At 35.0% G+C, this 23,416-nt stretch overlaps 1 protein-coding gene across 1 annotated transcript in view; it reads left to right on the top strand.

The window, feature by feature from the left end:
- Positions 1-23,416, top strand: part of LOC123874119 (sialin) — a 60,451-nt gene that overhangs the window by 10,050 nt on the left and 26,985 nt on the right. The window contains exons 3-4 of the mRNA XM_045919307.1: positions 13,633-13,796; positions 17,143-17,276. Coding sequence (XP_045775263.1) covers positions 13,633-13,796; positions 17,143-17,276 — 298 coding nt within the window. The remainder of the gene's footprint in view (positions 1-13,632; positions 13,797-17,142; positions 17,277-23,416) is intronic.

Here is a 23,416-nt window from a genome sequence, read left to right as displayed (position 1 = left end):
TGATAGGGTAAACAGTCCAGTTATGTGTTACACAAACGAAACCTTACCAACAAAATAACAAAATTAATAATTTATTTTGATTATTATTTATCGACTGAGAACTGGCAAGTAGCAACGTGCCCTATCTCAAATTAACGATTTCACTTTATGCTATTTTGTACTCCACGGTGCCACAATTCAAGACAGTTATCCAGTTCGGAACAATTTGAAAAGAACCTAATCTAACGAGGTTTCACAGTTTACATGCGTGGGCATGGCCTTCGTATTACAAACACTATTTAGCTGAAGGAAACAAGGATTTTTTCTTCCTGTAAAGTTGTTAAAATTGAGATACGCGAGTAGTAGGGTGAGCGAAAAAGATAGGCACCCATGCATAGTCTACACTGGCGGGTGCAAACCTAGCTTGTTGCTGTTTGTACCAGTTTCCAATTCACAGTCGAATATCGATATTCGCAAAGCAGACACAAAATAATAGGGTAAATGGTCTAGTAGTCAGTCATTGATTAGAATAGGTACATAGTTATTAAATTGTAAATTTTATTGCAAATCATGCATGCCATGCACAATTGCCTGTTACTGTACTTATCTTGATTAAATCAAGTACAGGAAAAATATATTGGAAATATATTGAATTCTTATCTTGTATAATTTTTCTTGGAAATAAATAGTAAAAATTAAAAGTGATTATAGACTGACTTTTATAGAAATGATTACAATAAATAACAAAGGCAAGGTTAAACCTGGTTGTTTAAAGAAATACTTCATCACGATTTTATAAAAGAGATAAAAATATTTTTTACTAACTAATATTGATCTGGTTCAAAAAGACGTCACTATTATCAAGCCAAGGATTGACAAGAATGATGCCCGCGACTTCGTCCGCGTGAATTTAGGATTTTTTAATGCTGTGGAAACTCTTTGATTTTTCGGTATAAAAAGTCTATTTCCTTCCCCGGGGTGTAAGCTAACTCTGTACAATACCTTTCATTTAAATCGATTCAACTGCTGGGCCGTGAAAAGCTAGTGGACAGACAGACACACTTTCTCATTTATAATATTAGTATGGATTAAATGTAGCACCAGTCTTGAATATGAGTGACGGCCTGTCTCAAGTGTGTATTTGAACTTGCGGTTTTATGGTCATGAAGTTTTTGCTAATTAGCTCGCGGAAACGATGATGCGGTTACCTTCAGCCGGTGCTCAAATTACTGTCCTCTATACTCGAGATAAAAGATAAGTTTCGTGGTTATTTTATGACATATCCATTTAAGACTTATTAATCCACCAAGTGTTTTATTTGAAAATTGTAATTTTTTAACTGGCGTTTAATTTTACGGTTTACGAGATAATTACGAACAATTCAGTATCCACTTTAAAAGCCTTTATTTAAAACTATAGGATGCCTGCGACTTCGTCTGCGTGGATTTAGGTTTTTACAGGGACGCAAGCTAGGTAGCTTGCGTCCCAAATTTCATACAAATCGGCTAAGCGGATGGGTCTTTAGGAATCCCGTGGGAACTCTTTGATTTTCCGGGATAAAAAGTAGCCTTTGTCTTTCCCCGGGATATAATATCAGTATGGATTATACAAAAGTGCCCAGTGGAGAAAAAAGATATGTCGCAAGCCTATGTAATGTAACGCAGAATTTATAAGGCTCTGACAGATGGACGGACAGACAAGTGCAATTTCACTCAAGTAGATTCAGAGACCTCGCTTCGCTCTGTCAACTTACAACTATGATTAGGTTCGTAAGTATTCATTGTGATATCCGGAATGTTGATTGGTCTGCGTAGTCTAAACTTCTAAAGCCTTGTAGTTTATTACATTGTGCGAATGAGCATAGGAACCACCGCATGCATGGCAATGACCGTCACATGCCTCTAGGAGCTACGTCATCAGTTATTAAGTCGTTGAATTATATTGTGGTTAATCTAGGTCTGGAAACTTTTGATACATTTTTAGTGTCTACTTGACAAGTCTAAATCTAGTGCTATTCTTTTCCGTAGATAGCATAACGAAAGCGATATCAATACATTTAGACCTCTTATTTTAGTTTAGAAATTGTTCGCGACAGTCCAGCAATCATTCGATTTTTCCATAGCAATCTAATTTATAAAGTGTACCTATGTTTCGTTTATGAGTAGATATAATAGATTCGGTCATTGTATTGGGTATTTCAGTTCATATAAAACCTGTTTCTGCTCTATATGTTTCATAAAGTATTTTTACAAATTATAATGATATTTCTTAGGTATATTCTCAATAGGTCTAGATTCAAAGATATTAAATGGTTATGGAACATAATTAGTCATTGCTCAGTGTCCTTATCTATGTGTCTTTTTAACACAATCATAAGGTCATACATTGCAGAACAATGGATAGCCGGTCCCACAATGTATAGCCGCGACGTGTGAGCATTGAATTAAAATTGTATTCATCCAATATAAGGAATATCAATTGTTATTTTGTTATGCAGTATAAAGACCCGCTGTCGTTCTGTCCTACCTTACTTTTTATGTGTCTAGTGAGAGTTAAAATATGTGGCAGTATTCAGTAGTGTACATTTTAAACGTACCTATACTGAAAAGCTTTTGAATAATGAAACTTCAACTGAATTTATAAGTACTTTTGTAAACAAGTCTAAAATTTTAAATTCCTGTTAGAAATTATAAAAAAGTATGTGTAAAATTAAGTACTATAACGATTATAACTAAGAATTTTGACAAATTACACTATTTTTTTTATTTTGTACTAAAGGAGGATGAAATTTGGTCTTAGCTGTGAAACATAATATCTATAATATCTAATTACTAATATTAATAACTTAAATATAGATTAAATGCTCAGATAGTAGTTTTAAATATATTGTACTGTAAAATTAAAGAAAAATTTGGATTCCAGAAAATATTTAAATCAATACAAAAAGTATGTAGTGTATATATAACGAAAACAACAACAAAGAAAAGAAAAAGCATATCTTTAACAAAAAATGCTTTAAGTAATAATTCAAACAATATCGCATATGAATTTTGAACCTCTTATAATTTCAAAACACTAATTATAATATAAGATAACCTCAAGCTTGAAAAAATATTAATATTTACCATTAATAGTAGGCACCTAACTCTACCAAATAAAGTATGCTTCATTTTTCATTATGAACCCAGGGTTCCTTACCTTAAATTTTATTTAATTTTCATAGTTTCTTTCTTACAGTAACTGGGACATTTGCCCTATTTGTTGCCCAAATAATATTATATGGTGATAATAAATTGATGACGTATAAAAGTGGACCAATTTAGAATTGTTTACGTAACACACTGAACGAGGAAAAAACAGGGTCCTGTGTTTCCCGAGCTTTATGCTTCTAATCAACATAATAAATGAGACAAATTATGTTTTGATTCGGGAAAACCCTGATATGAAATTATATTATCATTACATATAGTATGCATTTCTGGATGTTTCGAATTGACTAGATAAACTGGTAACCATTCTTTTTGGCTTTCCCGTAGTCGGATAAAAATTATTGTGCCTATGTTGTGGTTTTTCATGATTTTTTAAATAGTGAGTGCACTGAAACAGAATGAGATAATTACTTGAAAATGTTTGCATGATTTTTTTTTTAATTGGACCTGAAGGAAATTGTCGGGGTTTCCTAGACCAAATTCCTAGCTGCCGTATATTCCTAACTCTGTATGATAGAAAATAATGTAATGGGAAAAACTTGGAACTGTTTGAGTTCTCGAAATCAAAAGTACCTGTACCTATTTTCGTCCCGGAATGCAAACCTATGTACCTGTCTAAATCAATTAAAGAATGAGCCATGAAAAGACAGACAGTCATTTTTGCATTTATAATATTAAGTACCTAGATACGGATTATTTTTCTTTTGAGCTGATTTTATTATTGAAAAACTAAATTATCATAAGCGCCCTGATACTATTGTTGGAATAGATATTAAATATACATTCAGTATAATATACCTATGTAAGTAATGGTAACTATTGCCAACAGCTTCCGTAGCTATATTTACCAAGGCAAAGGTCGACAACCTCTCTAATGACTGTTCCATGTAATAGACTGCGGAATTATCCTATACAAACGTCATGAGAAAAAGTTATACGGTCACTTACAGGAAATAGAAAAATACAAAAAAATTATTACGAAATAAATTATTTCAACTTCAACTGCACTTAAACTTAGATCAAGAACTGGCGTTTCTGGCCCTTCACAAGAAAAGGTCCTTGCTAAAAGACACATTTTGGTCAAGCACTTTTCAAAATTGATAACTAAGTATTGGACAGTGTGGTCGAGCATTGCAACAGCTACCTATTAAAAGAATCAAAGAAAGAAAAACGCATTGTACTTTGCAATTGTAAGGTCTACATCTCCTGAGGATGTTCCGGTGTCGGTGAGAAACGTGCATCGAGTGTGTTCTGGTGAATTTGTGTGGTGTGGTGGTACTTGGGGCTTGCTTGGTGGCTGGCTTTTCCTGCTTGCTTAGCAGTGGGGGGGCGGGTGGTGCATGTCGCATGTTGTACCATACAGATTTGCTTTTTTTACCGTATTTACCTAAATTACCTAAAATTTAATATTTAAATAATTATTTATTATTATTTTTTTTATTAATTTTTTTTTTAATTTTTTATTTTAATATTTAGGTAATTTATGTAAATTACCTAAGCTTTTGATTCTTTGTATATTCCACAAAGTAACTAAACAAAAATACCTATTCCTTGAAAACAAAGGATTCCTCGTTTCGTAAAAACTCGTGTATTTCGTTGGAACCTTCATAAGTACTGTATTTTCCAACATGTGTGATATTTATTAAAGAACCTTTAATAGGTAACACTAGTACGTATCATAGCGCTTTACTAGAACCATGAATAATTGCCATAGCGCAGCCACATATGGAGAATAATTATTATAATCACGTCGTGGCCGGAAATAAGCACCTACCTAGGTTCTAGGAATCGGTTATTATCCTTTTAATAATACCTATCTAAATCACGATGTGTGAGCTTCGTCAATGTTAATACTAGGGTTGTCAACTTGCGCAAAATGAAGAAGATTTTTATTTGCGACAAGCCTTTGCACCGTGACTTCCGTGCCTTCCTTATTAGAGTTGTTTGTCTGTCTGGCAGCTTTATCCCATGAAACGTAATAGGTAGAGAGTTGAAATTTTCACAGAGTTTGTAGTGTGTAGTTGTGTACCTATTATTTTTGCTGCTGTCAACAAATGATTTAAAAAAAACCGGGCAAGTGCGAGTTTGACTGGCGCACCGAGGGTTCCGTATCCGTACTACAATTGTATTTTTTCGACATATTGCACGATAAATCAAAAACTAGTGAAAATAAAATTAAGTAAAAATCTGTTTTAGAATGTACAGATTAAGCCCATTCATATGATACTTCACTTCATGTAGATATCTTACTTTGAAAATTGAAAATACTAATTATAATTATTAGTTCATGAACACATTTTAATTTTTTTTACGTGTACGAGTCCGACGAGCATTGACTAACTCATGATGTTTCTGCAAATAAAGAATCTTGAATCGTGATCTTGATAGTCGTGAAAATATTTTAAATAGTGTTGTCCTACCCTAGCCTTTTGTTAGGGTTGACAAACAAGGAAAATGAATTTCTACTAAATGAAGGCAAAACAGTTGTTCTGGTAAAGGCGAAAAAGCACAAAAAACCCCAAGTACTAAGTACTTTATTAGCAACTAGTTACATTAGGGCGGCTGCAGGGGGTGCGAAAGGAAACACCAGTTCCTTATCCTAATCTTATTACTAAAAATTTACATATTATAAACTAACTATACCATAAAATAATCCTAATTGCTCCGCCGATTTGTGGCGGAGGCTTCTAAAGCTAATTGTGATGTGTCGGGCCCAGTCCTCGCACGGTGATCGTGAATTTCGCCGCGTCAGCTGGTGTCAGATTCCGCGACGACTGTGGGAACGGTTAGCAGGCACGTCTAGCGTTGCGGCCTGACTATGTCTGCGTAACAAACTTGTAAATAATACACTGTTGGTGTTGTTGTCATTGTTATACAATGTATAACAATGACACCGTTAAAACAGCTGTAACTTACAATGTAATGTTTACAGTTATGTAATACAGCCGACTTTACCCACTATTGTTTGTAACCGTTAGAATGTAGGTAGTGTGATCGAAAGGTGACAAGTGACAACGTAATATACATGCATAATGTTTCACCTGCGTACAACATTAAGAGGGGTCTCTCCGTCACTCGCTCCATACAAACGTAGTTCCAATTTCATTTGAATATTATGCAACCAAAGCCCATGAAATTTTGCAGACATATTCTAGCAACTTGTAAATAATACACTGTTGGTGTTGTTGTCATTGTTATACAATGTATAACAATGACACCGTTAAAACAGCTGTAACTTACAATGTAATGTTTACAGTTATGTAATACAGCCGACTTTACCCACTATTGTTTGTAACCGTTAGAATGTAGGTAGTGTGATCGAAAGGTGACAAGTGACAACGTAATATACATGCATAATGTTTCACCTGCGTACAACATTAAGAGGGGTCTCTCCGTCACTCGCTCCATACAAACGTAGTTCCAATTTCATTTGAATATTATGCAACCAAAGCCCATGAAATTTTGCAGACATATTCTAGCAACTTGTAAATAATACACTGTTGGTGTTGTTGTCATTGTTATACAATGTATAACAATGACACCGTTAAAACAGCTGTAACTTACAATGTAATGTTTACAGTTATGTAATACAGCCGACTTTACCCACTATTGTTTGTAACCGTTAGAATGTAGGTAGTGTGATCGAAAGGTGACAAGTGACAACGTAATATACATGCATAATGTTTCACCTGCGTACAACATTAAGAGGGGTCTCTCCGTCACTCGCTCCATACAAACGTAGTTCCAATTTCATTTGAATATTATGCAACCAAAGCCCATGAAATTTTGCAGACATATTCTAGCAACTTGTAAATAATACACTGTTGGTGTTGTTGTCATTGTTATACAATGTATAACAATGACACCGTTAAAACAGCTGTAACTTACAATGTAATGTTTACAGTTATGTAATACAGCCGACTTTACCCACTATTGTTTGTAACCGTTAGAATGTAGGTAGTGTGATCGAAAGGTGACAAGTGACAACGTAATATACATGCATAATGTTTCACCTGCGTACAACATTAAGAGGGGTCTCTCCGTCACTCGCTCCATACAAACGTAGTTCCAATTTCATTTGAATATTATGCAACCAAAGCCCATGAAATTTTGCAGACATATTCTAGCAACTTGTAAATAATACACTGTTGGTGTTGTTGTCATTGTTATACAATGTATAACAATGACACCGTTAAAACAGCTGTAACTTACAATGTAATGTTTACAGTTATGTAATACAGCCGACTTTACCCACTATTGTTTGTAACCGTTAGAATGTAGGTAGTGTGATCGAAAGGTGACAAGTGACAACGTAATACATGCATAATGTTTCACCTGCGTACAACATTAAGAGGGGTCTCTCCGTCACTCGCTCCATACAAACGTAGTTTCAATTTCATTTGAATATTAAGCAACCAAAGTCCATGAAATTTTGCAGACATATTCTAGAAACTAATATCTATGCCTGTGGTTTTCCAGAATTCTGTTAAAATATTCGGTTACAAAGTTATGCGGTCTTAAAAATTCACATACAAATCTTTGAGCCCCTGTAATTTTAAAACTACATATTTTTAAAAAAAATTTAAAACACCACAGACACAGATATTAGTTTCTAGAATATGTCTGCAAATTTTCATGGATTTTGGTTGCTTAATATTCAAATGAAATTGGAACTACGTTTGTATGGAGCGAGTGACGGAGAGACTCCTTTAACACAGTATCTAAGGCTGCCTTTCCATAGGTCATGTTCGATGTAGCTTATGCGGTGAGCGATTAGGTTATCTACGAAACTATTTGTAGCTATCCCACCCACAGATCCTCCCCAGATTCCACCAAAAGTACACCACAGACCTACCTACCTGCCAAATGTCACGATTTTAGGTCAACGGGAAGTACCCAATAGGTTTTCTTGACAGACACGACAGACGGACAGACAGACAACAAAGTGATCCTATAAGGGTTCCATCTTTCCTTTTGAGGTAGGGAACCCTAAAAAATGTGGTAATTGTAAAATATGCAAGGTTAAGTATTAATACTCGTAATTGAATGAAATACAATCACATTGACTCGTACGAGACGTCAATGTTATCATGTTCATACCAACTTCCTTTGTGGGTTGATTTGATACTATTATCAAAACTTGAAAGTAATTTCCGGCCCGAAGGGAATTTGCCGTTTCTGTTTCCCATTTCTAATAGATAATTAACTATCAAGTGAGGTGACAGCGGTGGTTAAAAGTTAACAAGATAAAGTTAAAAACTAAAACCCGACTGCGATCGTCTTAATAAACGCTGAAATATTATACTTAGTTAAATTGTTTTTCTGTCGCTTGGTATATTTTAATGTTGTAGTATATTTATGTTTATGAACTCAGAATTTTCTCCTCTTTCATTTGACATCCCACTCAAAACAATAGCAAAATAATTTTTGGAAACCCCCCACTTTTTTTGATGTAACATCCGTTAGGTCAATTTTTTGTATAAAATGTAGCCTATGTCACCCGAACCTTTACGACGAATCAATTGACACCTCATTCATCAAAATCGGCTCAGTAGTTTAGGCGCTGGGGTGGAACACACAGAATCTGGATACAAACATACATACATACACACATACATACATACACACCTACATACATACATAGACTGCTAAAATCATAAGCCTTCCTTTTGGCTTTGCCGCAGTCGGGTAAAACCCCAACATCTTTACTGCACGAATAAAGTTGCAACCCAAACGTCACAGTTAACCTACTTAGTTAACTTTTATCGCTATTAGCCCTGAGCCGACCGGTTTGACTATACAAGGGTAGTTACAGACCTTGGCGGTGTTTTAGATTTTTTTTAATTATTTTTACCCGACTACGGCAAAGGAAGGGATAAATTAATTATTAGTTTAGCAGTCTGTGTATGTATGTTTGTATCAGATTCTGTGTGTTCCACCGAAGCGCTTTAACTACTGGGCCGATTTTGATGAATGGGGTGTCAATTGATTCGATGTTATGATCCGAGAAATCCGGATGGGAAATGTATGAGATGACATTAGACCGCGCCATGACCGAGTCTTCCAAGCAACGTCCGTGTTACGTTTCTTCATATTAAATTGCATTCTGTGGATCGTCGAGCCGTCGGACGTGCCCCGAACGTGGCACGGCTCGAGCCCGGCCCGGTCTAGCATAAATCATCCCTAAACTAACAAACAAACACACATACTGGGTAGGTAGTGCAGTATGTAGTTATTTCATGACAAGATTCTGCTTAGATGTCATTGTATGAAATTAATTCTATCTTTAAATGATTCTCGAGTCTAGATTTATTTAAATTTCTGTTATTACGATTTATAATCACGCAATATTTTGCAAAAGCGCCAATTTTTTTTCCAACTGTCGGACCGCTGAATACTAAATGCGTATTTTTCGACCTTGGGTGGAAAGGATTTACGGCGTCCGTCAAAGCTATTTGAATTACTAACTTTAATGCCTTGCCGGCTGTAAAAAGTTTATCTGAATCTTTTATTGTAGTCTAGAATTAGAGAACGGTCGGTTTTGTTCTGATTCGACGATATGTCAAATATCAGGTGGTACTATGGTAAAGTGAAACCCTAGAAAAATAAGACTACTAAATTGTTTCTAACCGAATTCCAAAAAAGGAGGAGGTTCTCAATTTGTCGGAATCTTTTTTTGGTTCATATCCTCAACTTTTCGTAAAGGCGGGTCCAAAATGCCCGATCACCCGACTTTAGATTTAAAATTATTTACTTAAATAGGTATCTAGGTATCTATATGGTACGGTATGGTATTGTATGGTACGGTATAGGTCAATATTTTATATAGATCGTAAAACTGTGCCAGTACTGTATTCTGTCAGTCTGTCTGTACATATACTTACCTAAATCTGTGTAACTATTCTGTAACTGATAATAGTAAGTCTATAATGTCTCTAACTATAACTACTCTATTATCTCCTTGTATTACTTGTTCGAAGATTAACGCTATACACCTGGCAACGTTAGCATAATATCCTGTTAAACATAACGGCTTTATAACACAAATTATACTACGTCCTTGCGCGTAATTTACATCGAAATCTATAAAGAAAATCCTTCACTGGCAATGACTTTCTAAGCAAGGACATCGCACTGGCGCGCATAACAAGGGACCAAGTAAGTGTGCTTATACGCGGTGTAAGCACACTTTCTTCATTAGTCGCATGTTGACTGCAAAGCTGTCAAGACGCCTAAATGCGCGATCAAAAAGTGCCGAAATAATACGTTAACGACGCAGAAAAGAGATGGTGTGACTTACCACCGGTAAGTTAATTTTATTTACGTAAGATAACATGCGAAAAAGTGTAAAATACTTAGTAAAACCATTGAAAACACTAGAAATATCTAAAATTATTTACAATGTTCCCATTCCTTTCTCTCACGCACATCGGAAAGAGACAGATGGAAGGGCGCGTCATGAATGTCGGAAAAACAAAACTGTGGAGTAGCTTTTTTTTGTTCAATGTAAAATCTATTGGCCATTATTGTATCATATTTATTTTATTACTAGCTGTGCCCGTGACTTCGTTCGCGTGGAATAGCTCTCAGCGCCCTTTATATAGCCACGGACGCTCAGGCGCGAGGCGTGTATCTGTACGTTAAAAATGTTCGCCGTGATTCTTTAAATTGACATAACTTTTTTATTTATGAACCGATTGACATGAAATAAACACTAAATGTTAAGAGAAGCTTACTACAATATATTAGTGACAACCGTATCTAAATCGAATAAGCCGTTTCTGATATTAGCGTGCACAAACACACAGACAAACAGACAAAAAAAAATTAATTACAATTTCGGGTTCGGCATCGATATAATAACAAACCCTGCTACTTTTTTTTATATATTTCCATTGTACAGACACCACTTTTCTACAATTTTATTATATGTATAGATCTTTTGACGACCTCCGGTGCGCAGTGGTAGCGCGGTGGAGAAGTTCTGAGTGACATTTGTTCGAGCACCCCCCACCTATCTTCAATACCCGTGCTCCTCACCGAAATCCTCAATCATCAGCTCTATCCATATTTTTACTCCGAATCATTTTTTGTCCTCTATTCGAAACCATCGGTAAAAAAAAAGGATACAAAATTTTACAGAAGAGGTGATCAAATGAGTCAGTCAGTCAGTCAGTCAGTCAGTCAGTCAGTGAATCAGCACGAGCAGAATAGTATAATAGTTATATAGTATAGATATAGTATAATAGTTTCATATTTACAAAAACGAAAAATCTCTCAAAGAAATAACAAAAATTAATAGTGCTACACTACTCCATTCCATTTTTTGTTCAAGTTTGCTTCTAAAATCACCTTATTCAGCTTCGAGTGCAATAATCGATTTACATTGCGGCTTAATCACTGAGGTTAGTTTACAGGACTTGAATGTTAGCGGGAATGTATAAATGCAGCAGTTGAAGCTACATAGGGTGAATTTAGAAACGTGTGCCATGTTTGGGCTCTTGTGTTGTATGCCACGATGTGTCCATTCACTGGACTGGTTTTTTGCGTCAAGCTACAACATAAACATATCGTTATGTTAATAGCATATTATTTGCATATGCTCGTTGGTATATATAGGTCACTATTAATTTTAACAAAAAATATCGAGAGTCGATACCCGTATACGATTATACGAGCTAATGCCCGCGACTTCTTTCGCGTGATTAAGATTTAAAAACTTAAATTTAAATCCCGTGTGAAGCCTTTGATTTTCCGGGATAAAATGTAGCCTATGTCACTCTCCTGGTCTCTATTAGATATCCATGCAAAAATCACATCGAACCCTTGCTCCGTTGAAGGACATTTATAATGATAACCGAAGTTAAGAAACCGATGTTGCTGATCTTTTTAAACTTTTTTCTACATTTCGTCATAAGAAACATATTGTAGATGTGTGTATTATATTATGTGTGCAAACCTGGCCATGTGAGTGAATAATACTTACTTGTACTATCCTACATCAATGGTCTGAGCAAAGTCAAAGCGAGCTTTATAGATCTCAAGTTACTTGAAATAAACCTAAATTTTTACTAACCCCCAACCCAAAAAGAGGGGTGTTATAAGTTTGACGTGTGTATCTGTGTATCTGTCTGTGGCATCGTAGCTCCTAAACTAATGAACCAATTTTAATTTAGTTTTTTTTGTTTGAAAGGTGGCTTGATCGAGAGTGTTCTTAGCTATAGTCCAAGAAAATCGGTTCAGCCGTTTGAAAGTTATCAACTAGAAAAGCTAGTTACTGTAACCTTCACTTGTCGGGGGGTGTTATAAATTTTTAATTTACACTTGTGTCCGTGAATACTTACTATCCTACATCAATGGTCTGAGTCAAAGCGAGCTTTATAGATCTCACGCTTAGTTACTTGAAATAAACCTACTTACTACTTATTTATTTTTAGGGAGCCGTGTACCTATTCATTGTACAATGTACTAGTACACTGAGTTTTTACAATAAAACCTGCTCAAGATTTGCTTTTATATGATGTAAAGTGTAAAAACCCACTAATAATAATAAATAAAGAAGGCGAACAAATTGTTCACGTAGATGTATGCAGGTCTATTAACATAACTTGTTAATGCAACATTGATCTTAATCTTCAGTTCATACAAAAAGTTGTTTTTACGAGTAAATCCATCACAAAATTAAGTTTTATATTAATAAGTAATTGTTTCTCAGAGTTTTATGATCTAATAATTTATAACGTGGGAGGTCGTTAAGTCTTCTTCACGTATAATAATTCAAATAAGATTTATTTCATAGTTATTTAATATTTATTATTTAAATGTCCAAAAAATTAAACAGAGTGAGATTAAAATAAAAATAAAAATCATACATACATACAAACTTTGCTACCTTTTTATAAAGAACAACACTGTACTTAATTATATACCAAAATTTTCTGCAAAAGTTTTCATATCCACTGCATCATAGACTTTAACTTCCACCTTTTTTTAAACTGGTCAAGAGTTAGTTACACTAAATTGAATAATTTAGACTATCGAAATTTTCTGAGACCATCTGTTTGGCTGCTGTCGTCTCCTGCCTGAACCCGCACCGCGATCATGTGAAAAGTCACGTAGTTAATAAAATTTATCTTACCTTCGTTTAATACATTCCTTTATATTGATTTACGTTAATTTTACTACCCTCCCTCTGAATTGGTAAGACTTCGGCTATCTTTATGGGTGCTCTGAACTACGCGGTGAGTTCAACTAACATATAAACAAGCTCGATTTTGCGCATGTGTGAAGGAGGCCATACGTTCCGCTGACAAAAATTTGCGTACTGCGAATTGAAACGCAGCTATTTTCAAAGCAGTCCTAAAGATGAGTGAAGGTTTTACCAATAAGCAAACGTCCGATTCAAAGATCTCGAAGACTTTACTGATGATACCCGTTCTTCCAGGTTGTCTAACATGCGTGCAAGTGCTGAACATCATGGTACTCCTCGGCTTCATGCTGAACTACGCGTTGCGTGTGAACCTCACAATCGCCATCGTCGAGATGATCTACGACACAAAGAACCACACAGTTGCCAACCTCACAGAACACATCAATGGCACAGTGGAGGTGAGTGCAACAAATAATATACCATGTTGCTTAGTTTAACATGCGTGCAACGACACAAAGAAACACACAGTGGCCAACCTCACAGAACACATCAATGGCACAGTGGAGGTGAGTGCAACAAATGTTCTACCAGGTTGCTTAGTTTAACATGCGTGCAACGACACAAAAAACCACACAGTTGCCAACCTCACAGAACACATCAATGACACAGTGGAGGTGAGTGCAACAAATGTTCTACCAGGTTGCTTAGTTTAACATGCGTGCAACGACACAAAGAACCACACAGTTGCCAACCTCACAGAACACATCAATGACACAGTGGAGGTGAGTGCAACAAATGTTCTACCAGGTTGCTTAGTTTAACATGCGTGCAACGACACAAAGAAACACACAGTGGCCAACCTCACAGAACACATCAATGGCACAAACTCTTAGATTTAAGATATCGACGATCACGAAGATGCGGTAGCGGTAAACTAACGATAGATAAATTGAGATACGGGCTTAACGTTTGTAGCACCCGTAAAAAGCCGAATGACATCAAAACCGACTCTAAAAGGACTCAAATAAAAAGGTCTTTGATAAAATCACTAAGTTACTTAGTCGTGGTCGTGTCCTTTTCCAGACCATTATTACAGCACGTCAAAAGATCATTAGACATGTAGTTGCAGAAATCTTAGTTCTATCAACAGAATTGCCTATTACATTGCAAATTAAGACAAATGTCGGTTCAACGTGACCTACATGCAACCGGCTAAATTGCTCCGAGATAAAACGCGGTCTGGGTACATAATCATTATCATTCAATGATAAATCCATTAAAAAGACAGTAAACCTGTTTAAAGCTTGAATAAATTACCATCAATTAATCTGTTGAGATAAAACAAAGAAACTTATGTAACGTCTTCAATGTATTTATTTATAGATAGATTAATCAATAATCGATAATCAATAATTCATCTCCTCGAACCTACGTTGTTGTTCTAATGATCAAGAAGAATCAAGATAATTTCTAATACCTAGCGGTTTGGGTCAAAAAACTCTGAGGAGGCTCTTTGTCAAGAAATTCTCAGTACCCAGCAGTCCTTGTTGCGAAGTTGGTGATGGTACATCCCCAAGCTTCAAAGACCTGGAAGACGTGATCTCTCTCCTGTTGTGTCGAATGGAAGAGTAAGGGTTGTTCTCACTATAGTTTATTTCCTGCATATGAAGCTAGTCTAAGATGAGAATTGTAATTCAGTCAGGAGAATATTGTCATTCAATTCATCAATCAGTTGAGACAAACCTGCAATTCAAATCGAAGCTTTTGAAGTTGACTGTTTATAAACAGTTACTTGTTGTCAAGGATGTTATGATCCGTGTATTCAAAAGGCCTTAATATGAATTATGTAGGATCATAAACATTGATCCTCCATATTCTTTTTCCTCAAGAAGCGGGCTTGTAAAATCCAAATGCCTTTTGCGGTGGCCTCATTAAAGTCTCAAGTCTAAAGCTTGGTAATGACACGGTGGCATTTTGTATTTATACAGAATTTTGGAACCTAATATTGGCGTCACTCAGAAAAGCAGGTATTATTTAAATATTTTTATCGAATTATTGGAATGTCCTCTCCAGAACCAACACAAAAAAAACACAAGTTTAATGTGCAAGGTTATCCGAGAGTTTTAATCTAAACAAACTAATGCCAAAATAAATAATTTAATTAGAGCGTGATTGCTATCACAACATCTAATTATCCAGTTCACAACCCAAATACCGGAAATATGCGATATCGCTCCGAATCTCAGAAGGAGACTGAACTAAAACCTTCAAAACACCCGTATTTATGCAAGTTCAATCTTGTCGGCCTCCTAGTAACAGATTGTATGACATCGAATGAGCGAAATATCGATTTTATCAAACTACCTGCATTAGATAAATTAATATTATTTTTGACAACTCAAATCAATTTTTAAAAATAACCTTACAGTTCGGCCGTCCTGAATTTAACACGTCCTCGTGTTTCTAATTAATCTTGTCATGTCAGTCGCGGGCTTCCTTGCCCTAAGTCAAATACAAATCATGGGCTATCCTGCCCTCCGTCAAATCATTAAAACCTACCCTTGAACTGCCGAACTCTCAGTTTTAATATGCAGTCAACAATAAATCCAAATGACTAACTTCTCATTCGATGTATACAAAATCTGAACCACTTATTGCAAATTACTTTTCACTACACAAAAGACTAAATTCTTTAAAAAAAAACTAAAAATTTTAATCACCAAATCAAACTCAATAAAATTTTTAATCAAATGTGGGTTGTTTACAAAAAGATACCAAAGCGAAATTAAGACAACGTGAGACACGTCCCGCTTCTGAATTATTGGCGTCACTCAGAAAAGCAGGTATTATTTAAATATTTTTATCGAATTATTGGAATGTCCTCTCCAGAACCAACACAAAAAAAACACAAGTTTAATGTGCAAGGTTATCCGAGAGTTTTAATCTAAACAAACTAATGCCAAAATAAATAATTTAATTAGAGCGTGATTGCTATCACAACATCTAATTATCCAGTTCACAACCCAAATACCGGAAATATGCGATATCGCTCCGAATCTCAGAAGGAGACTGAACTAAAACCTTCAAAACACCCGTATTTATGCAAGTTCAATCTTGTCGGCCTCCTAGTAACAGATTGTATGACATCGAATGAGCGAAATATCGATTTTATCAAACTACCTGCATTAGATAAATTAATATTATTTTTGACAACTCAAATCAATTTTTAAAAATAACCTTACACTAATGAGGATGATTCACCTGCAACCGAATTCACGATTAAGGAAAATATCTTGAGCCTTCAGCTAGTCTTATCTTCAGCTGCCGAGGCCTCGCTTTGGTGCCATTTCTGAAAATCATTTCTTAGTGGAGGTTTACGTTATTTATAAACCCTACATGTGAAATCTCAACTCTATAAGCTGCAGTTTGAGATATGCGAGCCCATGGGATAATGAAGATGATTCACCTCCGACAAAAAAATCCTGATTGAGGAAAATATCTTAAGATTTATCACTTTCTGCCGTCCCATTTACTATGCTGGAAGGCAAAAAGTAAAAGAACAAAATGTTCTTACTGGAAGGTTCTCACAATACTATAACTTTCTGCCACCCTATAGGTATTTTATATCATCTGTGTAATGTGTAATTATTATCATTAGTGTATTATTTACTAGTATAGTGTAGTATTTATTATTATTAGTATGCGGTTTCTATTCTATAAATTTCCGGCGGCAATTGCCATCGATCCTATGACGAGCTTGGTATGAATTGCAGACTGAAATTCTAATTTCTCTCATTCCTCCAGCACCCAGGTCATATAGAACAGACGAGGTATCACTGGGACACAAAACAGAAGAACCTCCTGCTGGGATCCTTCTTCTGGGGATACGTGCTCACAGAATTGCCAGGTGGTCGACTAGCAGAGGTTATAGGAGCTCGGTGAGTTCAATAATATTGTTTATTTTTAGACCAAATCAACCTGCTTTGGTAATTTTCAATAACGTAGCGTAGGCGTAACAGTTCTTTCATCAGTAAATTGTCTAGGTGGTGGCTAAAAATAGTGAGTTAGAAAAGTCCAGTAAAACTTGGTTGATTGTGGTTGGTGGTTGGTTGGTTGGTTCTACTTGATTCTTCTATACAGTTACAAAATACTAACGCATAAGTTACTATTTGGGGAACGCTGCCAGTATCTTCGGAACCTTGCCTAAAGGGACTTCCTTTAATAATTTATTTTAGTTATTATATTATATTTTTTAAGGTTTTTAGTTTTAGGTTCATTATTTTAATAATTTAGATTTTAGATGTTCTGAAATGTAGTTACTATTTGTGTAGGTAATTTTTGTTTTGAATTTTTTAATGGAAATGGACGCACAAATCTAATGGTATTTTTGGCGACCTTTTTCTTTAAAATACTATGTGAGTATCCTGTGAGAATTCTAATAACCTTGCCTGTGATAGTAGGAAAAGCATTTCGGTAAGCAGTAATTTTGCGAGACATTATATCAGACACCAGATCTGAACTAATTTCGAAACCAAACAGCAGAATCTAAAACTTAATATGAAACGCTACAAGGAAAACACTATAGAGAACTTGCACTAACAATTATTTTGAAAAAGAATTTGAGAAGCTAGTTTTTTGCTGGCACTCAGTAAATCGATATCAAATTAATTTTATTATCACAAGAAACGAACAGTAAAATTGCATTCCTCCGTCAAATAAAAAGGGCCGGTAAACGGAACATCGATTCAAGACACAAGTCGATATTCGTGATCCCTAACTGAAAAGAAATAAGGATCATATTGTAATGTGTTTAAACTAATCGATATTGAGATATGAAAACAATATCCTCGATGATTAACTCTGTACTGAGAAATAATAAATAACTTATTCGAATCATGTAGCGGAGGGCGTTGACTGTGAGCTAATTTCTATACCTGCAAAAAGGTTTATTGCTTTTTCTTACCTTCAAACGATTCGATTTGAGTAAGATGATGACGTATTTGTATTTTGTTTGTGATTAACATCTTTGTATTGTATAGTGTAGTGGATTTATTATTTCTTCCGTAGCATCTTTTGTCCGCGAACGTTAGACCTAGTCTATTAATATGGTAATGTGTGATCGTTCCTTGGAAAGTTTGCACTTACTCCGTACCTTAAATCTACCGTTTAGGTAGATAATAATTATATTTTGCTTAAAATAGAGTAAATAACTTTAATGGAAAAAAATGCTTTGGCTTAAGATTAATTAGGTCTGGCATAACCTCATACCATCGATGTATATACAGATTCAAAATAAAGTCAGAGCCCGGTGATTTTTAGGTTAAAACTTAAACGGTTGACTGTTATTTCAATCATTTTTCTTAATTTTTTTCAAAGAGGTATTCCAAAACTACATATTCCGATAAGATAAATTAACTGCAATTAAAATGTTTATTAATTATTATCATTTTAGAAATGAATTTTCTCAAGATACCTAATAGCTTAATTGCCCCAGTTCGTTAAACCTGATTCTTTATCAATTACAATTTATCCATGAAACATTGTGCCTTTAATAAGATATGTTTAACTTCATTATTATTTATTGGCGCTTTTTAGATTAGGTCTCAAAAAACGTCTCATAAAATAAAAGTTAAAAACAAGATAAAGTTGAAAACTAAAACCCGACCCGATAAACGCTGAAATATTATAGTACTTATATTTTAATGTGGTAGTAGATTTATATTTATGAACTCAGAATTTTCTCCTCTTTCATTTGACATCCCACTCGACACAATAGCAACAAAAAAAATTTGGAGACCCCCCACTTTGATTTATGTAACATCCGTTAGATCAATTTTTTCGTATCAAATGTAGTCTATGTCACCCGGACCCTTACGACGAATCGATTGACACCTCATTCATCAAAATCGGCCCAGTAGTTTAGGCGCTACGGTGGAACACACAGAATATGGATACAAACATACATACCCACATACATACATACATACCTACATACATAGACTCCTAAAATCATAACCCTTCCTTTTAGCTTTGCCGCAGTCGGGTAAAAATAGGTTATGCACTAATGCATAGTAACATAATTATGGGGCTATCAGTCAGCCTTGCGCAGTCCTCCATCACAATTTATAACGCATTCATTATATAAATTAGGTATACTTTTAATATTTTCATATAGTTTGAGCTTTTATAAAATGACTAGCTTATGTCCGTGACGTCGTCCTCGTGAACTACATCAATTTCAAAACTCCTTTCTTAGCGGATGTCTACGCCATTACAGCTATCTGCATGCCCAGCCCGATCCGTAGATCAGTCGGATTGTTGTTAGATCAGTCGGTCAGCGTTTCCTTTTATAATAAGAACATATTAGCCATGTAGTCATTTCGGACTGCTTTTGGCAATTTAGTCTTAAGAGGAAAGCCAATGCGAATGACATAGACGATTTCACCTTCAAACTAGCAATTTTGACATGTCATGACCCTCTATTGACAATTAATCAAGCAGACATTTCAATCTGCGAAATTTACGCGGACTTTTAGTATTTTGACGTAGGAGGGTAAAAGATCCAGTACATGAACGAATAAGGACTACCCTGACATTGACCTAAAATTAAGGTATATGAGAATCGTTCTATATATAATTTTTATATTTTGTGTGTCTGTACACAGTAGGTATACACTCTTAAATTATTTAAATATCAAAAAATCAAATAAAATGCGTGGTATTAATTATTATAAATTATTTTATTTAACAAAAGGATAAATTGCCAGTAAATGAACTGGGAATTTCAGTGAATGAACGAACTCTATCTAGTGCATAAACTCTTGATTCCTATTAATAAATAAATTCTTAAATATATTTTCGGCTTGGAATTCAAAAAAAATTGTCAGATTTTCACAGTTTTTGACTTATTGTATATTTTTTCTACATTTTGCGCGATAAATCAAAAACTATTTTACATAATAATAATAATAAATAAAACCTGTTTTAGAATATATAATAGAGCCCTTTCTGTATAATAGAGAAAATGAAACTTAATGCCCATGTTGCACCCAAGTCGCTGGAAGTGCAACATCAGCTGCTGAATGTTTTGAGAGTAGTGAGAACAATATACCGTAACACATGTTATCAGATTTGTTCCTTTGAGCCGAGAAGCCACATGTTCTGATGCTTTTTAGACAATCTAAGATCTCTCATTAAGTGGTCCAAAGCATTTTGATTGAATAGTCTAAGTTGAGATGTAAAAGTCACTACATCGTCACTACCTTCTGAAAGTTCTTGAAGTAGATTGGAGGTACTGGGTTGGGGCTGAGGTACAGATTTATCACCAGAAGTCAGAATCGTTCTAATTGTAGACTGCAAGTTACAATAGAGTCGCTTGGAACAATTTTTTTGCTGTTTCTTCTGGTTATATTCACAATGCAGAAATAATAATCATCATGGTGTTTAGATGGGTCGCGCCAAATTATAATACTTTTTTTTAGTAAAAGTAGGGTCTATTCTTATTTGCTCATAAACGCAATGAGGAAATACAGCTTCCACATATAAAAATTTGGAGTCCAGGCCTTGCTGTTAGCTGCTAATGGGTTCTCAAAGTAGCCCGAGTATGCTTGTTTTACAAAGTTGGACACACTTGCACGACATTCTTTAATACGTACTCGCCACCAAATGGTACAAAAATGATTGGAATAACTTGCAGATGTTCTTCTTGATGTTAACACCTCGATAAATTTTGGAAATTACTTGTCTGATCCAAATCCAAATGAAAAAAATCCAAATCGGTCCAGGCGTCTTTGAGTAATCGGGGAACATACATTAAAAAAAAAAGATAACGAGGAATTCAGAACCTCTTCCTTTTTTTGAAGTCGGTTAAAAATATTTTTTAAATTTTGGTAACAGTTTCCTTTTTTGTGATGCCAGGGAGCTCTAAATATCGATTTTGAACGAAATCGGTCAATTAATAAAGAATTTCAAAATGGCGTCGACTTTTTTAAATTCTGGTAACAGTTTCCTTTTTTGTGATCCCAGGGAACTCTAAATATCGATTTTGAACGAATTCGGTCAATTAACAAAGAATTTCAAAATGGCGATGACTTTTTTAAATTTTGGTAACAGTTTCTTATTTTGTGATCCCGGGAGCTCTAAATATCGATTTTGAACGAAATCGGTCAATTAATAAAGAATTTCAAAATGGCGTCGACTTTTTTAAATTCTGGTAACAGTTTCCTTTTTTGTGATCCCAGGGAACTCTAAATATCGATTTTGAACGAAATCGGTCAATTAACAAAGAATTTCAAAATGGCGTCGACTTTTTTAAATTTTGGTAACAGTTTCTTATTTTGTGATCCCAGGGAGCTCTAAATATCGATTTTGAACGAAATCGGTCAATTAACAAAGAATTTCAAAATGGCGTCGACTTTTTTAAATTTTGGTAACAGTTTCCTTTTTTGTGATCCCAGGGAGCTCTAAATATCGATTTTGAACGAAATCGGTCAATCAACAAAGAATTTCAAAATGGCGTCGACTTTTTAAATTTTGGTAACAGTTTCTTATTTTGTGATCCCAGGGAGCTCTAAATATCGATTTTGAACGAAATCGGTCAATTAACAAAGAATTTCAAAATGGCGTCGACTTTTTTAAATTTTGGTAACAGTTTCTTATTTTGTGATCCCAGGGAGCTCTAAATATCGATTTTGAACGAAATCGGTCAATTAACAAAGAATTTCAAAATGGCGTCGACTTTTTTAAATTATGGTAACAGTTTCCTTTTTTGTGATCCCAGGGAGCTCTAAATATCGATTTTGAACGAAATCGGTCAATTAACAAAGAATTTCAAAATGGCGTCGACTTTTTTAAATTTTGGTAACAGTTTCCTTTTTTGTGATCCCAGGGAGCTCTAAATATCGATTTTGAACGAAATCGGTCAATTAATAAAGAATTTCAAAATGGCGTCGACTTTTTTAAATTCTGGTAACAGTTTCCTTTTTTGTGATCCCAGGGAACTCTAAATATCGATTTTGAACGAAATCTGTCAATTAACAAAGAATTTCAAAATGGCGATGACTTTTTTAAATTTTGGTAACAGTTTCTTATTTTGTGATCCCAGGGAGCTCTAAATATCGATTTTGAACGAAATCGGTCAATTAACAAAGAATTTCAAAATGGCGTCGACTTTTTTAAATTTTGGGAACAGTTTCCTTTTTTGTGATCCCAGGGAGCTCTAAATATCGATTTTGAACGAAATCGGTCAATTAACAAAGAATTTCAAAATGGCGTCGACTTTTTTAAATTTTGGTAACAGTTTCTTATTTTGTGATCCCAGGGAGCTCTAAATATCGATTTTGAACGAAATCGGTCAATTAACAAAGAATTACAAAATGGTGCCAACTGTTTTAAGTTTTGGTAACAATTTCCTGTATTGTGATCCTAGGGATCCTCAGATATTGATTTTGAACAAAATCTATGACAGTTCAAGAAAATAGATTTTAAACACTATTTAAATTATTATCATTAACATTAAATTAAATGAAAACACGACGCGCGACGTGTACTGCAGCCCCTGAGCTTGAGCACAGGCCGAGCCGGTATAAACCGATTTCTCTCCGTACGCGACGTAGCGCCTGTGCTCACGCACACACGCGCCTCAAGCTTGTAGTAGTGTACCTATCGTAGCGCGCTTGTATGAAGCTTTGACTCTGTTCGCTACTCATGTGGTTATACAACGCAATACCACACTCACAAACACTCGTACAAACATACAGACAAGTATATACTCACACACACTCACACACACACATGGACGCACGCACACGCACTTTTGAACGGTTTGAACGGAACACGGTTTTGAAATTGAAATTGAAAAAAGTGTAAGAATTTGTAAGAAAATATTTAAAAAAGGTATATCAGCCGGTTTTTTATTCCAGCTCTTAATACATGTAAAAACGTCCAATCTGTTAATTTACTTGAGCCTTTACCCTAGTACCTAATTATATCGACCGCCCCATATCAAAACAAAGTAAATGTCATTTTTCCGAAAATCGTTTTATGTCATAAGCCTAACTTTCATAGTATGTCCCGTTGT

Source organism: Maniola jurtina, chromosome 17, assembly GCF_905333055.1.
Source record: "Maniola jurtina chromosome 17, ilManJurt1.1, whole genome shotgun sequence".
NCBI lineage: Eukaryota > Metazoa > Arthropoda > Insecta > Lepidoptera > Nymphalidae > Maniola > Maniola jurtina.
Note: the sequence above shows the minus strand (reverse complement) of the source record. Positions and strands in the feature narration are given on the sequence as shown.